Source organism: Urocitellus parryii, chromosome 4, assembly GCF_045843805.1.
Source record: "Urocitellus parryii isolate mUroPar1 chromosome 4, mUroPar1.hap1, whole genome shotgun sequence".
Classification (NCBI taxonomy): Eukaryota; Metazoa; Chordata; class Mammalia; order Rodentia; family Sciuridae; genus Urocitellus; species Urocitellus parryii.
In genome coordinates this window covers 190,524,579-190,548,484 of record NC_135534.1, presented here as the reverse complement: position 1 = coordinate 190,548,484, position 23,906 = coordinate 190,524,579, and the positions used below count along the sequence as shown (strand labels likewise).

The window sequence follows — 23,906 nt, the reverse complement described above, 5'->3', positions numbered from 1 at the left end:
TTCAAAGATCAAAACACCTCATCAAGAGGTGAAAATGCAAGCCACGTGGTGGGAAAAGACATTTGCAGTGAATTTATTGGAAAAATCAGAAAACAGTCCCATTAAAAATGGACCCCATGTAAAATTACTGATATTGTAGGAAAGAGACATTAAAATATACTCACCAAAATGTAAAAAATTAATTAATATAAGTTATATCTAAGAAAGACAATACTGCTTGCTTATCAAGTGTTGGTGAGCAGCACTCTTACAATTTCTATAACCATCGGCAACCACTTTGGAAATTAATTGGCACTATCAAACATATGCCTATTCTGTGATCCAGTAGCCCCTACACCCAATTATATGCTCAACAGATGTACTCAAGTGTGTACATATGTGTACCATAAAGCATGTATGCATGAGTGTTCGTTCATAAAACCATAATAATAAATAGCCTCAGAGTGGAAATTATCCTATGTCTATGAATAATAAAATGCACATGAAATTGTAAAACAGTAGTTTTTATACAGTAGTGATGATGATGGAAGGGGGCTACCAGAATGAACTACAAACAAAACATAGAAGAATTCCACAATATTAAAGAAAAGAAGCCAGACACCAAAGAGTATATTGAAAGGATCCATATAGAATTAAAAAACATAAAATGACTCAATAATGGAGTCAGAACAGTGGTTGCCTCAGAGAGGTAACAACAGTTGAGAACACTAGAGGGAAGCTTCTAGCATTCAGGTACTGTTCAGCGTCTTCCTCAGGGTGGTGTTGCAGCAATGTTTTCACTTCATAAAAATTTAATCAGGATGTCAAACATAGTGGTACATGCCTTAATCTCAGCAACCTAGGAGGGAGGCAGAAGGTCATGGGTTTGAACCAGTCTGGACAACATATTGAGACCCTGACTCAAAATAAAATTGAAGAAGGACCAGGTATATATTTCAATATTAGAGTGCTGGCCAAACACACATGAGCCCTGAATTCAATCTTCAGAACTTCTCCAAAAAAAAAAAAAAAGAAAAGAAAAAGAAAAATACACTAATGATTTGTATACTTTTCTAATTCAACAAGAAAACTTAAAAAATCCTTAAAATCAAAGATGCATTTCTGGTAAATGAACTTAGACCATGTATCTGGATGGGAAGGCTCGATATTGCAATGAATTAACTAATCTTTAATTCAATATAATTCTAATTTAAAAATCCTCCCTTTTTGTTGTTGTCAGGTTGATTCTAAATTTAGGAAAGTAAATGCATTAAAGAAAAAGGCAATTTTGAAAATAATTGGGACATACTACCCTGAAAGATATAAACATGTACTAGAAGAATGCAAATTTAAACTAAAAGTTGCTGGTGAAAAAATAGACAAATCAATGCTACAACAGAGTCCAGGAAAGGTGTGTAAATATGCAAATTGATTATATAATAAAGATTGTAATTCAAATTGTTGGGGAAAAATGGATTTTTCAACATATGGCTCAAGATAATTGGCTATTGAATTGGAAAACAAAAACAAAAGCAAATTTAGATTCCCATTTCATATACCACACACAAAAAACATATTTCTAAATGGCACTTAAAAAAAAAAGCTATTTCCATAAGGCAGATCATTTTCATGAGTTTGGGAGTGATGAAAGTAAGCATTTCTCTGCATGACACAATCCAGAAAGTATAAAAAATAAATGAATGGATCAGATGACATAAAATTTTAAAATCCCACACTGAACAAAATTTAAAAGGCAGTAAATAGAGATGGAGGAAATACTTATAAAACATCAGTGACAAAGGACATATGAAAAGCTTCTAAAAAAATGAGAAAAAGATAACTCAGTAAAACATAGGCCCAAGATTTGACAGGCAATTTTTCACAGAAGAAATACAAATAATGAAACACATTAATAATAGTCAAGACTTTATAATTAAAACAAGATATAATTCACTTATCAGATTGGCAAAATACACAAAGGTCCCTATCTAAATATTGTCCAGGATATGAGAACTGTATTCTTAGCCAATGTTATATGATGTTTACAACTTTTTGGTTGCAATAAATATCATAACTGAAAACTGTGCTACCTTCTACATGTGAACATGTAAATATGTCTACAATACATGATTAAAAAGAAAAGTTCATTTTAAGATAATATGCACAGCATGATTCCATTTTTATCAGAAAAATAAAATTCAATTGATCTACTTATACTTGCAGAGAAAAAAAATGTGGAAGAGTACACTTACATTAGTAATTAGTTCCAAGGGACTTTCAGTTTTAGTGATTATGGGGATATTATTTTTGCACATTATAAAAATCACTAGAACTTTGGAAATATGAAGGAAAAACAAAATGTTCTTTTTATTTGGCCCAAGAATTCTTTTAGAAATTTATCCTAAGAATTTAATCAGAGATATGTACAAAAATGTATGCTTAAAATAATTTTCTAAATTTTTTATAAAAGTGAAAAACTGGAAAGAAATCCAATGCAACAAAAGCATTTTATTGCACATTTGTACAATAAAAAATTATGTAGCAACAATAATCCATTTTCAAATATTAATTTTTTACATACAAAATGATAAATACAATTTAATAAAAAATTTTTGAAGTATATTTGTAGATGGGAAAGTTCTAAAATAAAACACCAAAACGTTAAAAGTCTTATTGATGGGTAATAAGTTCTGTCCTTTTTATTACCTATTTTATATTTATTAGTATTTGCCAAATTACACTGAAAATTTGTTTTAGCATTTTTAAAACACTGTAAAAGCATTAATAAAGTAAATGCTGATTTTACTTACTTTTTTTAAACAATAGTTCATTCTGTGAAAATGTCTGCTACCAAATTCAATGTTTGCTTTTAAAATTATTCCTCCCACCCCAGTAATGGGGATTGAACCCAGTACACTCTACCACTGAACTATACCCCCAGCCCTTTTATTTTGTAACAGGGTTGCCATAGTTTCCCAGGCTGGCCTTGAACTTGAGATCCTCCTTCCTGCTGCAGACTTCTTAGTCACTGGAATTTTGGACATGCATCATTGCACCTAGCTTTAAAAACTGTCTTTTAAAATAACATATCACCAACATTAAGTATTTTACACATTAACCATTTTAGTCACATGAAATTCTCTTAAAAAGATGATAATGAGCTGGGCACAGAGGTGCACATATCTAATTCCAGTTACTTGGGAGGCTGAGGCAGGAGAATTGCAAATTTGAAGCCAGACTGGGCAATATAGCAAGATGCCATCTCAAGAAAATAAAAATTATTTAAAAATGTTAGGGATGGAGCTCAGTGGTAGATCATTCCTGGGATCAATCCCTGTACTGTTAAAAAAGAGAAAGGGGGAGAGGGAAGGGAGGGGGGAGGAGAAGGGAGAGGAGGAGGGGGGAAGAGAGAGATTTCGAATAAATTTAAATTACAGCTTTTTTTAAAAAAAACATTTCTGATTTGCAGATTATATTACTTCAATTCTAATATCCTTTCCCTATCACATACAATTTGTCACATTTTAATGTATAACTTACAAACATATTTAAAGATGGGCTCCTTGTTAAAATACTATGAAAAAATATAAGGTTTTGTGATTTTTAATGCAATCTAAATTATTATACAAAAATAGCCTTTCAATTTGGAATATTCAAAGAGTATATTGAAAGGGTGCATACAGAATTCAAAAACATAAAATGACTCAATGCTAGAGTCAGAAGAGTGGTTGCTTCAGAAAGGTAACATTAGTGAGAACACTTGAAGGAAGTATAAGGTGGATGGATTACTCAGACATGAGATATATTTACATTTCTGCAAAACTGCTGTCTATGAGAGAGGACATTCAGGTATTTATCATGTTTTTTATTATTAAATAATTTTGGTGACACAACAAAGATATCTGAAACTAGCCAATTTGATTATAATTATTCTAAGCACCAGTTCCTATTCTGCTTAAACACTGTCAAATGTGGTGAAGTAATGAACATGGAGAATTGTGTCTAAAAAGATTTTCCTGAAATTGGTAGTCTAGAATCCAATATCCATTTAGTTTGGTATAATTGTGAACCTATTTTAAAAGTACCAGACAAGGGATTACTAGAGGTGAAGAATGACAGAACTCCACAGAGAAGATAGGGAGTTCGCTGCTTGTAGTGGAGCTTTCTGTTCCATAAGCAGGATTTTCAGGTCTTGAGCTCTGAAAGTCTGTAATTAAATCAGGAATATACTCTTTACTAAAGAATTTTATTACCCATGGGTGGGGCTTGAGCAGTCACCTACAGAAATACTTCTCCTAGCAGAACTGCCCCTCCCCAGTGACATAACACCACAGTACGTGGAATACTTGGCTCAGTGTGCACCAGCTACATCCTGGGTCCCCCACAAACAGACCAGGTCAACAATTTTTTCCCCTCAAAATATGGTTTAACTTGTGTTTTTAAAATATTTTTTTCTAGTTATACATAGACACAATATCTTTATTTTGTTTATTTATTTTTATGTGGTGCTGAGGATTGAACCCAGTGCCTCACAGGTAGGAGGCAAGCACTCTGCCTGCCACTAAGCCACAACCCCAGCCCTAACTTGTTTTTAAAAATTGTTTACTATAGCTACAAAAATCAGCCAGCTTTTCAGAAAACAATTTATTAAATGAACGAAGACTGGTCATCATATGCAAATACAAACAAAATAACTGACTAAAGCATGCGCTCATCATAGAGACATTATTGACAAATCTTAGCTGATTTTTATTGGATTGCTTTCCCTATTTCCACAAATTTTAGGCTGTACCAACAAATACTGAAAACAGTAGAAAATTACACTACATTAGAAGCAACATTATACATACAATGGAACAGACTTTAGGGACACAAAACTAGAATTTTATTTACAGCACAAGTACACAGACAAATATGAAGCAAAACCAGAGAACTGATAAAGACAAAAACAGCTTAGTGTAAACGATCAGCGAGCCACAAAATAAAAATGAAACCAATAGTACACACTCTTAGTGAGGAAGCATCTATATTATTAACATGTATCATCTGCAGAGGGTTAACTGACCAAGAGCATCACGGTCACACACCTTAACATATTCAAAAAATTTTCCTTCTATTTCAATTCACCTTTCTCTTCTTCTTTTCACAAATTATAATTGTAGCAGCTTTTTAAAGTTTAAATATATGACTTAAGTGAAAACGACACACTTGCTTTTCTTCACATAAGTCAGTTAAAAGCTAAGTGGCCAGAAAATACATAGAAAAATAACAACCTACTAACTTGGGGAAAGTAAATGTATCCTAAATACATTCTTATGATTTATAAGAAAAAAAGAACTCATCAAAGTTGAATACAGTGTTGATTTTACCAACTCATTTTAACAGAAAGATGATCCTCACATAGTGATTCTGTTGAATCCAATGTCATCCAGTCATTCTCTCACCAGGTTTCAGGCCTTTGGAATTATAGTTCGTTTTCATATTATAACAAAGTACAAACTATTACTTGGGTTAATCTGGCAAATTTATGTCTAAATTTACCACTGAAAATGTTTAAAGTCATGGGAAGATGCAAAGTCTATAAATTAGAAACATAATAAACTTATATATATTATTTGGTTAAAAACTGCTCTAGGCATAAGGGCCTCAGGACAGTTAATACAAAATATAAAGACCCAAAGGTGGGAAATAAATCCAAGAGCAGGATCAAACACATGGGCTCACTGCTATCCAGTAGATGATCATCAGGATATAATAATGCCAGAAACTTTGGTGTTCAAAATGCAAAAGGAATTCTTGATACAAAGGTTTTGCTTGAAAATCCTGGATGTAGGAATCAAGAAACACTTTTGTATGATGGATACCAACGGGCAAAGCTTCTTCAGACTACACGATTGAATTCTTTTTATTGCTTTATCATCTTATTGAGGCAAACGTTTAAAGCATATTCTAGAGGAAAGGCTCTAAGTTAAAATTTGCCTTTCTTTTCCTCTAAAAAAAGAAGTGGTGGGGAATTTGATGAATTAGTTTTAATATTCTGAGAATTAAATCAGTAATTTCAGCAGCAATGCTTCCAAATACAGCACTGGCTGTTGCTATGTATCTGACAGCCACACAAAAAGCCTCTATATAATTCAGGAGATTATCCTTTGATTAAAGAACTCTTGCAATTACAAACCCATTGAAATGACAGAAGGAAACCCTGCTAAGGGAAGAGTTTTGGCATATTGGTGCAAAAAGTTTTAGGAAGCAGTTTTCCTTTAATATTTTATGATGGTTTCTCCTCCATTTTTAGAGTATAAATAAAAGTATAATGATAGTTTCCCCATGTTTAAATAACAAAATACAGTAGAGATAATCTGTTGAAACACTTCTCTCTCAAATTCTAGTTTGTTTGGAGCTATTGAGGCAACACAGAAACACTAGGAACCACCAACTAGAGAGGGGGGCATGAAAAGATCCTGAGGTCACAAGACAACCAAACATTAAACATGCCTATGCAGGTAATGAATGTAAAAGTTAGCATTTGGGAACTGTGAGCTTTCAACGGTCCCTTATAAAGAAAATTACTAAATATCCTTATTAAATGTAATTCAAACAATAAATCATGATAACTAAGACAATGTATGCACTCACAGTCTTGTGCTGTTTTACTGTGTGGCCTAAAAATGTCTAGATCAAGGCAAATTATGCTATTCCATGTCATTCTACTGTATTTTTCTGTAAGGGGCTCAGGTATCTGAAGAAGAAAAAAGTATTTAAAACTCGAGGGGAGAGAGTAGTGGAAAAGTTCATAATTTTTGCTTTCTTTTTCTTTTAGCAAATGTTTCACTTTCAAAGAACTGGGAAAACAGAGAAGAAAAGCTGACCCATCCTGGAATGACACACAGGAAACAAGATTTTCAAGTTTGGCACCACTTGACAACTACAATATTTCCTTCCATAGAGGTTACTAACTGTTGGCTTGAAATATTGAACAACAAAGTACAAACTTTCTCAAGTCACACATACAAATGTTGACCGGCACAGCCTTTTAACAGTTATTCAGGTTAACTACAATATATGATAGCAGCAATGGAGAACAATTCCACATAAACACTACAAACACACATCTGAAAGAGCACCTATAACAACATGCAGAACCTCAACAGTGACATCACTGAATATTTCACAATGCATAGAAGTTGTAAATGGTTTTTGGCAAGATTTTTTTTTTTTTGTAACAAGTACCTTATAAAACAAAAGTTCTTTAGTTATAAATGCTATTTAAAAAGCTGTAATCTAATGGATTGAAGATATAAAAGTTCAGGTAATCTGAGTGGATCAATACTAAACATGGACCTGCTACTTCATCCAGTATAAATAATCAATTATAAATTAATTTCTAGTGAAATTATACTAAGTATTTGATTTATAAAATGTAAGAATTACAGAAAATAAAAAGGCATAAAAATCACTAAAATATTGTAAGCACAATTATTGTTAGGATTCTGTATTGCTGATATTGACTTAATTTTTCTTACCACAAATAGATTATGCCAAAGCATTTTCAAAGCTCTCGTTGAGAAGAATGCATAATGGTAAAAATGCCAAGTCTAGTCTAATACCATGACAAACATTAGATGTCTGGCAAAATGTAATATTTTGCAAAAAGACAATATATTGTACCTTTAAAAGAAATCCTAGAATTTGACCTTTTTTCCCCACTATGATCTGGTGAATATAATTTAAAAATTTATAAACATTATTATATTTATGCTTGAATTGTTTTTCAGAAGAGAAAGCAAGACAATAAGAGAAATATTTCTACTTCTTCCTGCTATGGGCTTCTTTCATTGGCTACCATTGTTTCCTTCTCCTATCTCTAAATAAATATCCTAATAATGTTAATAGAATTGTCATCCTCCTGACTGAGGATATATCCCAAACCTTCAAGTATGGTTTTTAGAAACTTCCTATCAACTAAGAGGACATTGTAGATTACATCCCAAACCAATTATATAGATACTATGTAACTGAATATCTAAATGATACCAAATTAAACAGAAATTTACTTTTTAGTTCATAATCTGTCATTAGAATTCAAATACTTTAAAACCATGGATCATTTGTTTCCCCTTCATAACTGAAAGTTAAATATAAATGAGGTAGGCTGAGATATATGTTAGAATAAAAGAAACTCTCATATATTGAGATCATCCAACAAATTTTACAATGAGAAGCTGCTAAAACAAAGATAAAACACTACTTCTAATAAAAATTTGAGGGTTTAAAAAACTAAAACTTGGAAAACAAGATACTCTTTTCCAACTCAAGGTTAACCTCCATGTAGGATTCTTCTTTCCTAAATACTCAGTAGATAGAAGTCAGGAAGCCTGGGTGCCAGTCTTGGCTCTAATCCTAAGAATGTGTGAGCATCTGGGCATTCATCTCTTCTCTCTAGAGCTGTTTCCAAACTTATTTTCTAGTCAGCACACCTGCAGAATACCTAATAGAGGTAGGCACAGCTAATTAAGTTTAGTGAGCCTCAAAGAAGGCCGGAGCATAGAGAACAGGAGAATTCAGGTGGGGTGGGCATTTGAGGCTGTGTCCTCTTTGTTGTTCCCATCTCCTTGCCCCCCACCCCAGAGGACACGGTAGCATCAAAAACCACTGGGCTGTATGACTCTTGGGTCCTTTCCAGGGCTAGCCTCTATGATTATAATTCAACAAAAAGACAATGGTTCACATTCATACTCTGACCCAATTAATATTCTAGTCAAATTAGGGCTCTGACCTAATTAATAACTCTGATTCTAATGCATAATGACATGGTACATTTGGGTAATGACATGGCATACATAAAAACTCAATTTAATATATGAAAATGCTATCTCTTAAAAAATAACACAAAGTTCAATACCAAATCAGGCCTTTTGTTCAGTTTAGCAGGCCCACTTGGTCAATTTACAAACAGGTTGGATTATGAGAAATTCTATCTTCTTTTTCTCTTTAGAAGAGTGAAATCAGAGTTGTTGGTAGTTTCCTGGGAGCATGCCCCTTTCTACTGTTATATCACTAGAAATACACTAGCCATCAAAAGGATGATATCTGCTGAGGACTTCTTTATCTCAGCTCTATTTACTGGTAAGGATCTCTAAAATTATTCTAGCTCTATCACTTTGCCTTATGAAAAGCTATGTACTCACATAATCTCAATCAGAGCGAAGTGGGGAGAAAAGCAATGTTTGAATACCATGAATTAAAGGAAACACAAACAAAAATTGGGGCTGGGTGCAAAGGTACACACATGTAACCCAGGCTTTTCAGGGGGCTGAAACGTAGGGATCACAAGTTCAAGGCCAGCACTGGTAACTCGCAAGTCCCTGTTTCAAAGTAAAATTTTTAATAAAGGGGCTGGGGATGTAGCTCAGTGGTAGAGTGCTTGCCTAGTATGTGGGTTCAACCATAGTACCATTAAAAAAAAAGAGAGAGAGAGAAAAAGGAAAGAAATTATGCCTTTGCCAGTGATCTATCTGCAACATATCTATCTATGGTAGATGTGCAGAGATATTATCTTGTGCAAAGAAATTCTATTTGGGAAAATTTATTAAACATTGAGGGAGCCGGGTGTGGTGGCACACGCCTGAAATCCTAGCATGCGGGAGGCTGAGTCAGGAGGATCATGAGTTCAAAGCCAGCCTCAGCAACAGTGAGGCACTAAGCAACTTAGTTAGACCCTGTCTCTAAATAAAATACAAAATAGGGCTGGGGAGGCGGCTCAGTGGTCAAGTGTCCCTGATTTCAACCCTCGGTACTGCACACACCCCAAAAAAGTGGAATGCAAAATGGTACCCCCCCTAAAAAAAACCACCAAGAGCGAGAGAACTTCATAATTCTATAGTATTTATAACTGCTTTTTTTTTGGGGGGGGGTTGCGATGGTGGGGATTGAACCCAGGGCCTTCAGCACACATTCTATCACTGAGTTATAAATCTCCCATGACATTTTAATAATTAGCATTGAAAAAAATTTAGTTGTAGATGGACACAATGCCTTTTTAATTTATTTTTTTGTGGTGCTGAGGATCAAACTCAGTGCCTCACACTTGCCAGGCAAGTGCTCTACCACTGAGCTACAAACCTAGTCCCCTATGTCTTCTTTCAAATGAATGGACCTCTAAAAAAATATCCTACTATAGGGTTGGGGTTGTAGCTCAGTGAGAGAGTGCTTTCTTAGCATGTGTGCGGCACTGGGTTCGATCCTTAAAAAGAAACCACATAAAAAGACCACATAGAAAGAAACAAATAAAATAAAGGCTTCTGTTCATCTACAACTACAAAACATTTTTTAAAAAATCCTACTGCAATAAATTATCATCTATTCACCTCAATTTTTCCTCTAGGTTTGGAAATTTGTTTTCTTGATTATATGATAGTTTATATTTATAGATGCTATGTATAACTTTATTTTGGCTAGAGACTAGGAAAATCAAAATACACCTTTCCTTTAGATAACGAAAACCAGTCAGAAGTAGGCTGAGTAAAATTAGAAGTGTTTCTGTCATATTAAATTGTGGATATAATCAAATGAGAAAGAAATCTGAATGAGTTCATAGTCTATCTCTAATTCTGGGAACCATAAGGACCATAAGTTACTTTCTCCTTAGAAAGCTTTCTGCTCTAGTAATCGTAATTCATTAGAGAACAAAAACAACAAAATGCTCTACTTAATACTGTTAATTTTCTGGCAACAAATCTGCAGGTGAGACCAACCTCCCCAGTAGACTGGCAACCACTATTTAGTACCTACTTAATGACACTACTAACTTATGGGCCTAAGAAAGGTGCCTCAACCTAGTACCTACCCCCTTCTCTGTCTGAATTATAGGATTTCTCTTGAAATTGTTTTTTTTTTTTTACTTGACTTGGGGGTAAAAATAGTCACTTAAATACACCATTCCTTGTGCACATACACACCTGCAGGACAAAGTTAAGTATTCTTTAAAGAGTGACACAAACTTCTGTTCTCTATTAGTGGCAAAGCAGGAAACAAACTCTGTAGAAGGTCTCATCTCAAATTAATACAATGATGGGACCTAAATAGTGCTGTGCTAATAAACATGCTAGGTGATAGCACTGATCTTAATCAATTCAGAGTTAAATGGATAGTGATTTTATTACACAAGAGATCTCATTTACAATTTATCACTTCAAAGGGTCTACTATGGAAGCACAGCAAATCACTTCTTGAACAAGTAGCTATAGCAGAAAAGCACAGGTTTAATAGAATCTGGATCTAGTTTCAGATACTGATGCTCTTATGCATTAACCATGACATGTGCAATCCATTTGACGTCTCCTGTTTCTTCATTTACATATGTTTGATAACTTACCTAAAGGGATTTTTTTTGTAAGAATTAAGAAAACAATTTACAAAAGCACTGAGCACAAGGGCCCATTGTAAGTGCATAATAAGTGATAGTCTTTGATGACAGATCTGTACATTCCTATGTATATGTGTACCTATATGAAAATCATGGATGGTAATAGAAATGGCTTCACCCTGATTTTTAAAACAAGTTCTAAGGAACATTCCCCACATGACATTCAAAGCAGTATTATATAAAGCAAAGCAACATACTCAATAAATAAATAATGGAGAAACTGCAGGAGAACAAAGTTAGGAAGAAAATCCAAAATAGTGTCATCACAGAGGTTTTTGCTGGGCTCTCAAAAACGAGCTTTTCATCACAGTGTCTTTTATAAATTCTATGAGAGCAGAAACTACCTTATAATACATCTCTGCACCACTCCCACTGTCTAGATATCTATCCAAAAAAATTAGCTTACGTGACTATACATTCTCATCTCGTTAAGTCACTGCTTATGGAATCAGGAAGCAGCTAAGCCATGACTTAGACAAGTTAAAGCCACCAAGTTTCAGCTAACAATGATCTCAAAAACCAAAGAGATCTGATCTTTGCCAGGAACTTTTCAGCCCATTCTTTTGTAGATCAGGCAGTGACTCAACAAAAGGAGAGTGAAGAAACAAGGAAAATAAATATAAAATAAATATTTTTAAGAGTAGATATATATTTATGAAATATGTTCATACCAGCCCTAATAGCCATAATAAATGAAATCCTAAGAATAAGCTGTCTTATGGGGCTGGGGTGGTGGTAGCTCAGTGGGAGGGCACTTGCTTAGCACGTGTGAGGGACTGGGTTCAATCCTTAGCACCACATGAAAATAAATAAACAAACTAAAGGTATTGTGTCCATCTGCAACTAAAAAAGTTATTTTTTAAAAAATAAGCTGTCTTAAATAAATACCCTAGGCATCTCTAGTCTTTTCAAATATCCTGATTTTTAAAAAAATTGCTAACATCCATGGTTTTCAATAGTCACTTAAATGAATAATATAGAGACTGAATATGTAACACTGTAATCCTAATGCTGATGTATAATAGGTTCATAATTTTTTTGTTAAAGACAATGCAAAACTTCCAGTCATATGAGGGGCATTGGAGAATTTCTTACTGCCACTACACTGATCTTAAAAGTGTAAATTTTGCAAAAATTGTTTTGTTTCCATATAAATCAGGACTGTCCAAGGGAGGGCAGCACATTCAGTTATATTGAACACCAGCCGCACTGTTGAATTTTTTCTAGAGTACAGTAAAATTTTGGCATCCATCTCTGCCACAGTGTGAATTATTTTTAATTAAAATTCTGAATAATAAAAATGGAATATGGCTGTGGTATGTCCTTAGTACTGTTTAGATAAAAGTACAGGGGCTGGGGATGTAGCTCTGTAGCAGAGTGCTTACCTAGCATGTGTGAGGCCAAATTTGATCCCCTGCAGAACAGGAAAAAAAAAAAAAAAAAAAAAAAAAAACTGAGGTAGTTGCACATTATTTCCTAATTTAATCAACTCAAAGAGACATTATAATTTGGCTAGCACTTTCTCTAAGCCATTCTTCAGAAAACAGTTTTCTGAATCTAAATGTCACAATGTTCCTATTTGGTTTGAATTATCACTGCAAAATATAATGAAAAATAATTCTCAGTTTAATTGTGTTTGCCTAAATGAAAATGCAACACGATTAAGCAGGACAGATTTTCATTTTACCACCTCAACAAACACAAATAAGGACTACACATTTTCTAGTTCTGATTTCTCAGTGCATTCCAACTAGCCTTCTTCCTCAAGATAAACTTACTTTGCTATTAAAAACATATCAAGAGGCTGGGAGTGTAGCTCAGTAGTAGAGGGCTTGCCCTACCATACATGGGGCCCCGAGTTCTATCCCCAGCACCACAAACATGTCAAGAATTTAGAAACTATGTCCACAAAAAGGTAAAATGCAATAACATTAAGTGTTTTATAGAAACCTTTTTAAAAAGAAGAGAGGAAGCTCATATAAAAATAACCTTATTTAATAAAGAGTTCCCTTAGAGTAAGCTGTCTTGTACACTTATAGACTAATTCTAGAATGAGGAGAGCAGGAAGGTTTTCTAAAGAGAACTGAGAAAGAGGTGCTGGTTTAAAATGAACTTGGGTGGAGGCAGAGGACAGAGTGTGCTGCCTTGAAAACTCACTGAGACAGCCTTCATAGATGGAAAGACACTGTCCCTGTTTGTGGTTCACATCACTGAAAACTAATTACAAACTGGTACTGAAAAAGGTGATGAGAAGTGGCTCTGCAGTGAGATGACCAACACCAGCTTCCTTGGCTATGATCTGGCTGACTTATGATCTCACCATAAAATGGACACAGATAACTCATTTTCTTTTCAAAGTTGTTAGAAAGACTACAATAATGTGATAACGTCTATAGAAATATCCTCTCCTTTTTTTCCTCTTTCTGAATGTACAAAAGGATGCCTCTCCGTTGGTTGGAGGAATAGTCATGAACAATGAAGTTAATCCCATTACACAAAGCCACAGCAGACTTCCAACTTCTGCACCAAATATGGGCCACAGCTCAGAGGAAGGCATCTTTATGTGCTTCTGACTTTGAGTTGGAAAGAGCTGCCAACCAGGGAAAGCTGAGCTCTGTGACAACTTAGCAAAGTAAATCAGAGGGAAATCTGTCCTGGTTGTACAATAAATTAACACATAAAATGCCACATACCTTCCTAGCTAATGTGAAATATGAGGTTGCCCTGAAGAACAAATACCTCCCAATAGAATGCTCAGATCCAACCAACCAAGATTTGGAAGTGTGCTAATGATTATACAAAAGAGGAACCTAGCTCACCTTTATTGTGGTTCTAATGTCTACACTTTAGTTTATTTTTTGAAGCATCTTAACTAATAATTCATCACATCCAGCTTTCAAAACTTGAAAAGAGAGACCTTGGGAAAAAAACATAAAAAAAAGTTTGGCCAAAATTATTATTGTTATTACAATTATTGCAAGATATTACAGATATTTATATTTACTGTAGAAGAAACTTCTACATTTTCAAGAATGCTTTGAATCAGCTAAACCTAGTAACAAAATATTGTTACTTAAAATGAGTGTCAATATTCCTTTGATCTCAACTGCAGAGACTGAAGTTTAATACTTACAAATAAATAATTCATGAGATTTGAACTTTGAAGAGGATGAGGTTTACTGTTGTTGTTGTCTTGACTAGTACTTTTAGATTTTTATTAAGACTTATGTTTTCTTCCTTCTCTTCATGTTTGATATACAATCTAATGCCTGGGATAATTTTCAAACATTTGGTAGTTCTAAGTTTCTTGTAAATCTGATAATCAAACTTCATTTATACTAATTTCTTAGGGCCAAAAAAATTTCTAACTGAGTTCAAGCAAACCAGTAAAAATGAGCTATGTAACAGTCTTTTTTTTTTTGCCACAATATTAGTTTGCATATTATTTAAAAATTACATATCTTCCAAAAAGAATGGCACCTTTATTCCTTCTTTTACTCCCTTTTGCCCCTAAGAAAAGTTAAATATATGCATTTTCCTACACTGTAAAAAAATGAGGCACAGGACCTAAAATTCTAATTAAGTTAAAAAAGAATGGGTAAATAATTTGATGTCAGGTTTATACCACTCACATTCTATCTGGCTGAATACATTGTGTGAGCAGTAAAGTTAGTGTTGTCTTCTCCATAATTAATACAGAATTTTAAAAATTAAAAATATAAAGTCATTTCTGAAGGAGACTAATAAAAGTGAGAGGTGGGTAAGAAGAAAAAGCAGGAGTTAAGGACACAGTGTCTATGATGACTGTTTCTTTTCTAACAGTTTTTTTAAAAACGGAATTCTTTCTCAGTACTGCCTGAGAACCACTATGGTTTTGTAAAGTCTGTAACAGTAATTACATGTAATCACCCACAAGTACATTTATTTGTCTTAAGCCTATAAATACTATGTTAGGAATACTAAACTATCTCCATTGGCTTATTTGTAAAAAGAAAAATATATTATATATTTATATTTTTATAAAGTTAACACTGAGGGTAGAGGAAAGGGAATGAGAAACAGTGTATAATCAGTCTCTTGGGACACAGAAACCAATTGGGGTCTTGAGGCCACCTGGGTCAAGCAGTGTCCGAGGAAGAGTCATAAGAGGCGGAGACGATGAAATTGCCGCTGTTAGAATGCCCAGCCACTGACTGGGCGGCCTGCTGGCTGAGGTTGTTACAGATAAGCACCAGCTGGTTGCTCTGGGCCTCAGACAAGGTGCTGCAGCTCTGATACACACTGAAGTTGGTTTTCCGCCCAGGGATGTTGCCCTTCTCACACATGGTCTTCACCATCTTGGCCAGCTTATTCTTGCCAAGGGCCTGGCAGTTGTACCAATGTAGAGCTGCCAAGTTCACAACTGGCTTGATGGACAAGTAGAAAGGGGCATCCTCGTAGCGCATGGCAGGGGGCCGCCTCTGGGCATACTCTTTATAGTCCTGTACAGGGCAGGTCTGTGGGGCATGCTGGGTGGCATACACCCGCGAATCTGTTCCCCCTCTCTTGGTTTTGGCATTCAGATCACCAGTGTCTTGACCCATCCACTCCAAGTACTCCAGTCCTGTTTCTGTTACTCGGAGCCGGATATCACCCCATTTCAAGGTAGATCCATGGAAGCCTGTGCAGTGGCCAAAAGCTTTTGTATTATTAAGCCAGACCAGGTTGAGGAGACCCTCAGGGTTATATCGGCTTAGCAGTCCCCTTTTTCGCAGTATGAGCTCATCAGCAAAGGTGAGCTTCATGGACTTGTGTGGCTTATTTCCTTTTCCTTTGCAGCGGAGTTCAATCTGCTTCTGTTTGAGGGCCTCCTGGGAACGCTTGAATTCTTTATCCCTGGTGATACTGTAGCCATACCTGTGTTCTTTTAAGTACCGTTCCAGCCCACACTGGTAATTCGCCAAGCTGTTGGGTTCATACTCAGACCCATCCTTCTGCCTGGCATCAACAAAGAAAGAGGCAAGGTAGGCATCCAACTCCTTGCAAGGGATGACATAAATCTCTCTTGTTTCAGAAGGGTACTTCGAGATGAGGAACTCACGGAAATTGCGGAGCGCAGTCTGTGTGCTCCGGATGGTTTTCTCATTCTGCTCCCTGCTGAGCTCAGCTGCTCTTTCATCCTGGTCTGCAACAAATTGGGGAGGGGAGGGATAGAGAGGGTGTTGATGAGTTCAGACAATGCACTTTCTACTCTGAAATAAAGTTTCCTTTTATAATGAAAAGGGAAAAGAAGGAATCAATTGTACAGAGATTACTGATATAATGCCATTTACATGCCTGTCACAGTATAAAAGCCAACTTCAGTTTCACAAATGTACTACACAAGAATATAGCCCATTACAAAGTGAATTTCTTGTGTCACTGGCACAGTTGTTTATGAAGGTTTGAGGCAACAGTGAGATTAGAGGTAGCCTTCTTTTTGGGAAAAATAGGGAACAGAAATGTGCTATTTTTCCTATGCAGTATGTGTGGGCCCCATGAGAATTGATCCATTCATTCTGATGATTATCACTTCATTTGTGAAACCAGATGTTTTCCTGGTTCCATTTTACGGAATTAAACTAAAATACCCGAATTTGTTATTTTAACACATCATTAGAAATATGTATTTAAAAATGACTCAATATCTTTTATGGGCATTTGATACTTGCTCTTCTATAGCAATTCAGGTAAAATGTAAGTATTCTTGGGGCTGGGGATGTGGCTCAAGCAGTAGCGCGCTCGCCTGGCATGCATGTGGCCCGGGTTAGATCCTCAGCACCACATACAAACAAAGATGTTGCGTCCGCAGATAACTAAAAAATAAATATTAAAAAATTCTCTCTCTCTCTCTCTCCCTCTTTAAAAAAAAATGTAAGTATTCAGTACATAACTGCAGAGTGGTTTGTAATGAGTGATTTAAAAACATTTAGCATTTTGGAGGAAAGCTTCATGACTATAAAAAAAGGAGAATTAAATAAAAATTGTCAACTAGGGGCTATGGTTGTAGTTCAGTGGTAGAGTGCTTGTCTAGCATGTATGAGGCACTGGGTTCAATCCTTAGTACCACATAAAAATAAATAAATGTGTCTATCTACAAAAAAGAGAGAGAGAGAGAGAGAGAGAGAGAGAGAGAGAATTAAAATTCAAATATACAAAAGCATACTTTTTGCTTCAATGAATTTGTTTCACTTATGCCATTTTTTTCCAGTTGAAATTATTTATATATCAAAAATAAAGCCACTCATCTTTCCATCAAAAACATGGAAGCCACAGGTTGAATGTAACCTTTCACCAGCTGGCTTCCATGACTATTTATATGTAAAGCCAAAGGGGCCAGCACATTGTTTATTTTGGCTCCTTGTTCAAATATCTATCACAGCAGTTTTCAAACTTCAAGCAAATACTTTCTAAGAAATAAACATTCACAGACAACTTTAAGGTAAAATTTTCCAGTTCCTCAACTTTCACATGGGATCTTTTCTAAAACTTATTTATCTGAGAGTCTGAGCTTGTTGTCATTGCAACCCTAAATCTTCCGTGCTGTGGGGTATCAAAGACTTTTGAGAAGCGAAGCATAATTTATATTAAACTCCTAGCATTTCCTGTCCTTCTCTGTCTTACACAGATTGTGATATAGATGAAATCTGCCATTAGATATTGGGAGTGGGGCCTGAATTGAGGTGCTCTGAATTCAGGACATCTGAAGAGGCTTTATAGGAGAGGCAGGGTAAAACTGGAATATTCTATACAACTACCAAATGATCAATATAATGAAGAGGCTTAAATTTTTATTTATTTATTTCAGATTGTGCTTTAATTCACAAGGTACTTAATAACTATTACCAAATCTTATGAGACTGACTTCTTATGCTCAATCTTAATTTTCATTTAATAAAATATTCAATAATTTCTACTTACTCTTTACAAAAATAAACATGCTGAAAATCTTTGGGTGTCAATTTAAAAATGAGTGAGTGGTAGAAAAGTGTCTAAGGTTATTGGAAATAATTAAGCAGTATTGGTGGGTCTGCTGAAATGAGATATGGAAGGGGCTGGAGTGTGGGCATGGGCATATCACGAGTGACGGTACCCTGGTGTGGCAGCCAGCTATCCCACTTCTGCCTCTCTTCCACATTTATTGCAATGAGCCAACCCACTCAGAGTTGATGGACACATTCACACCTCTTCTATTCATCTTAGCCTGGCCTTTTTGTCATGACTTTACCTCCTTTCTACTGGGCCTCAATCGGATTAGGAAATGTTACACTATCTTAAGTCTTTCCCAAAAGCTTGGAATGTAGAGAGGCTAGAAGGGCAAAGCTACCCTATTCATTTTACATGAATAAGGGCAAGGAAATGGTTTTAAAAATCAAGTAAAGGGGTATTTTTTTTTTGCTAATAACAAAACCAAACAAGATCAGAGAAAACTGATAATAAAATATACAACTATTACCATTATCTTGCATGTACCTCTACTTTTAGAAAATCTTCTGATCCATTCCTTTTAAAAAACTTTTTATTGGGTGTAACATACACATAATACAGCAGACTAGTCATTAAGAGCATGTGATTTGTTTAAACAAATGAATACACCTGTGAATTCAGTACTGAATCAACAAAAAGAACATCACCAGCACCCCAGAAGCCTTTTATTCTTCCAGTCTTTCCCTTGCACCAAGAAAATGGCTATTCTGACTTTGAACATCACAGGTTTGTTTGGACTATTACCATAGCACATGTGAATGGAATCTTAGGAGGCTTCTTTTGCCCAACCTTGTGCTTGTGAGCTTCACTCTCACTGCTGTGTATCTGCAGGCAACATATACTCATTGCAGTTATCACCATTTATTTTCCATGCTGTTGTACATTATGTTTTATTCATTTTCAGTTTGGGGCTTATTTCTAATAAAACTGCTATGAACATTCTAGTAGGAATCTTTTGGTGATCCTATGCCCTCATTTCTGTTGAGTATATAGTTAGGAAGTGGAAATTCTGAGTCATAAGCAATAATATCCTCAGCCTTAGCAGGTACCAAAACCCAATATGCCATTGGTTGTGCCAGTTTACTTTTCCCACCATGACTATGTGAGTTCAGGTTGCTCCGCATTTTCAACAATGCTAAAAAATGTCAGTCTTTTTATTTTATCCATTCTGGTGGGTGTGTAGTGGTATTGCATTGTGATTTAAATTTTTATTTCCCTGATGACTAATGATGTTGAACACCTCTTCATATATTTACTGGCCATTTGGATAGCCTATTTTGTGAAGTGCCTGTTCCAAGTCATTAGCCTATTTTTCTATTAGATTGCTCTTTGCTTACTGTTTGGTTATGAGTCTTTCTTAGATATATGGCTTTCAAATATATTCTGCAGTGTCTTGCTCTTTTACTTTAATTGTGTCTTTTTAAAATTATTATTATTTCTTATATACATGACAATAGTGGAGTGCATTATATTCATAATAATTGTGACTTTTAATGAACAACAGTTCTTAATGTAGTCCGATTTGTTGGTAGATATATACATGTATATATAACATTTTATATATATATTGTTTATTCCAAGGTCATGAAAGATCTTCTATTTCTTCCAAAAGCTTTAACTGTTTCACTTTCCACATTTTGATTTGTCATCCACCTAGAATTAATTTTCACGTTTCAATCTGTCATTTACTAGAATATCATCTACATGTTCAGAGAAATTAAGATTATTTTTTAAAAATATTTTTTATGCATTTGATTTTAATTAACAAATATTCAATCCCCAACACCAATAAATAAGCAAATAGGCAATAGAAGCTTCTGGTACATTAGTCTAAAAGGGACAAATGGGCACAGAGTGGAGGGTAAGTTAGTTACCCTTCCAGATCAACTTCTATTACTGTTTCCCTCTGCAATCAATATTACTAACTGATTAGGTACAAATTTTAGGTTCATCTTTTTCTTTCAAGATGGAGAAATAAATATACTATGCATCCTATTTTACACCTTGCTTTTACCATTAACAATGTATTACAGATAGCTCCACAGTATCTTATATGGATATGCCATAATACATTCATCCAACTTATTAATTCCCTGCAGAGATGCATTTGCATTATTTCCATCAGTTACTATTACATACAATGTTGTAACTGTACATAAAAGCTCCCATACATGTGTAAATACATATACAGAATGAATTTCTGAAAAGTAGAACTGCTATACTGTTATTGCACTGCAACTTATACTCTTATGAGATATGAGTATTAGGGCTGGGGTTGTGGCTCAGTGATAGAGCCTTGCCTAGCATGTGCAAGGCACTGGGTTCAAGTCTCAGCACCATATATAAATAAATTAATAAAGACCTATCAACATCTTAAAAAAAAACTATATGCATACTAGTTTAATCACCTCTCCAGTTAATAATGCATTACCAAACTGTTTAATATTTGCTTATTTAATTGATGAACTATTCCTTGACTTATTTTCCATTTCTTTTTTTTTTTTTAACTTTTTTTAGTTGTAGTTGGACACAATAGCTTTATTTATTTATTTTTATGTTGTGCTGAGGATTGAACCTTGTGCCTCCCACGTGCTAGGCAAGTGCTCTACTGCCGAGCCACAACTCCAGTCCTCCATTTCTTTTTATCAGTGAGATTTAATATTTTTTCAAATATTTATCAGTTCCCTGAATTTTCTCATTGAATTTTTTGTCCTATCCATTTTCTTTTATTATATTGATTTATAGGAGCTCAACTACATTTAGAAATCTTTATATTTATATGTAAGAAGTTTTTATACTTACATAGTCTTAATTCTTTTTTTAAAAATACCTTTATTGTATGTGGTGCTGAGAATCAAACCCAGTACCTCATATGTGCCAGGCAAGTGCTCTACCACTGAGTCACAACCCCAACCCCTTAATTCTTAATATTTATTAACATATTAGCCTTATATTTTATAAAGTGGATTTAGCCCTCTGTATTACATATATACAAATCAATATACATACACTATTATACATAAATACATACATGTAGAAGTTCTAGAACCATGTTACCATGCTAAATAACAATGATAGTTTTTGCTCATTACTGATACAATGAAAAAGTCATCTAGTATTTTCTCTTTACAGAATAATGTTAACTTTGGGGTTAAATGATATACATAGATTGATAGAAATCTATTAAAGACTTGTTAAAGAGCTATCTTCCAATTCATATTTTAATAGTGTTTTTTTTTAATCAAATGGGTTTCCAGCACCTGCAACATGATGATATAATGTTTCTTTTGTGGTATTAAAAGATTTCCTACTATGGAAGCATAATTTCATGCCTGTTATGAATCCTACTTGGTCCCCTAGTTCTTCAAAAGTGACTGTTAATTTTGCCTTTTGGTGTGTATCACTTCAGTGGAAAACGGAGGTCTCTCATATCCATCATGTCTTGATATCACATCCAAATCCCCATCTGATTACTACATTCAGCAGCCCTTCTTTATATGGGATTTTGGGTTATTGAAAACTTCTAGCTTTATTTACAAAATGTTTGTTTCTATTTCTCTTTAAGGTGATTTCAAAGAGAAGTAGTGGGCTAAGACATCTTTGCTATGTGTTCTCAAAGCCAGAATTACTGAATGTTTTGTGATCAAATAATATCTACTCTATGAAGGATCAAATTCCTGAAGATTTTGACATTTACCAATAACTTAGAAGTCAAAACTTACTTAGAATTTTGTTTGAACGAATGTACAGGGTAAGAAATAATTTGTGTTTTAATAATTGTTTACTTTTTTTTTAGAATTTCAATATTTATTTTTCAGTTTTTGGCAGACACAACATCTTTGTATGTGGTGCTGAGGATCGAACCCGGGCCACACACACGCCAGGCGAGCACGCTACCGCTTGAGCCACATCCCCAGCCCAATAACTGTTTACTTAATGCTGGTGGATAAACAAATTTTCAATAGACCAAATAAGATACACTATAAAGACAACTCAGTTTTCTGAAGTATGTATACAGTTCAGCAGGCAAACCAAATGAGTCACTGTTATGAATGAAAAAAAGTACATTATTATATTATACTAGGGAAGTTGTGATTAATAGGAAATTTTTTTAAAAATGGGCAAAATACCAAAGGCCTAGAAAACTGGATGGATACAATGTACTCAGACCTAGAATGTAATTCAGATCTTAGGATCTGCCCCCACAAATCTGCTCTTCCACCCAGTCAGTGTCGGCTCAGTTAACCATGTGCCAAAACCTGAAACCTTGACACCATCCTTGATACTTGCTCTCTCCCTTCTAAGTCTAACCCATTCAGGCATGCTTACTGAGCACCTGATCCAGGTCAGAACTGAGTGACACAATAAGTAAATTTTAGACAAAACAGCACAGGTGCTGTCAAGAAAAATAGCAAGGTGTTGTGAGAGAGAATAAGTAACCCATTTAAGAAGGGAGCTTCAGGATAGCTATCTCAAAAGACCTAAGAAAGAGGAGGCAGCCACACAAAGAGTAGAAGGGGGAATAGCAGAGGGGCCAGAACGTGGGAAATTCTTGAAATCAAAACAAAATTTGAGAAAATGAAAGGAATCCAGTGTGCCTGGAGCAAAGTGGTCAAGAGCAAGAGTGGTATGAGGAAGAGGTTTGAAAGCCCATGGGGCCAGATCACACCGGGCATTATGATCTTGTATTTTATCCTAAGAAAACTAGTTTGTCAGACAACAACATGGTCAGATTTTCATGCTGTTATCATATAAACCTACTCATCTTTTCCTATGCTGAGAAATTTTCAATAAACTGTCTTATAATAGTGGGGCTTTTTCAAGAAATAGAGTACAGAGGCTGAGTTCATATCTGGATGACCTGTTACAAAAATATTCCCAGATAACAAAATGATTCTTAGCCTGGCTATCTCAGAAGAAGCAGGTAGCCAGGGCCAGAGGAACTAGGGCTACCCAAACCTACCTGGTACCCTTCCCCATGTAAAGGAAAGGTATCAGAGTTTGTAAACATTGTGGGATAAGGTTTGAGGGATCTTAAAGGGTCAAGAGACATCAGCTAATAAATGGATTACACTCACATTTTCCTGCGTTATCTTTTTTATTCTGCCTCCCTCATGTTAGACTGTGACTTCCTCAAAGGGAAAGGAATGCTTAGAGATGTTTCTAACTAACGTACCATATCCCAGAACGTTAATTATTTTTTATGTACGTGTCATCTGTGAATCCTGGGAAATCAGTGTATGTCCTAGCACATCAGAGCTGCACGATAAATGCATAAAGACTGACTGAATAATTACACAGACTCCTAACCAAATTTCTAATCCACAGATGCTCAACATGTATTTCAAATAATAGAACATCCCAAGCATCGACCCAAGTATGGAAAGGAAGAACTTCCGGTCATGCTTAGCTTTCAAAATGCATTTTTAAAATGTTTCTTTCCTCCAGAACATACACTGTTCACATTGGCTAGGGGTTTTAGTGATCTTTGCTGTTA

General features: G+C 35.0%; 1 protein-coding gene across 2 annotated transcripts in view; it reads right to left on the bottom strand.

The window, feature by feature from the left end:
* Kiaa1958 (KIAA1958 ortholog) overlaps positions 1–23,906 on the bottom strand; it is a 65,303-nt gene that overhangs the window by 13,135 nt on the left and 28,262 nt on the right. Inside the window, exon 2 of one of the 2 annotated variants that reach the window (XM_026391145.2) lies at positions 16,485–16,568. The exons of the other annotated variant lie outside the window; for it this stretch is intronic. Coding sequence (XP_026246930.2) covers positions 16,485–16,568 — 84 coding nt within the window. The remainder of the gene's footprint in view (positions 1–16,484; positions 16,569–23,906) is intronic. 2 annotated transcript variants of the gene reach the window in all.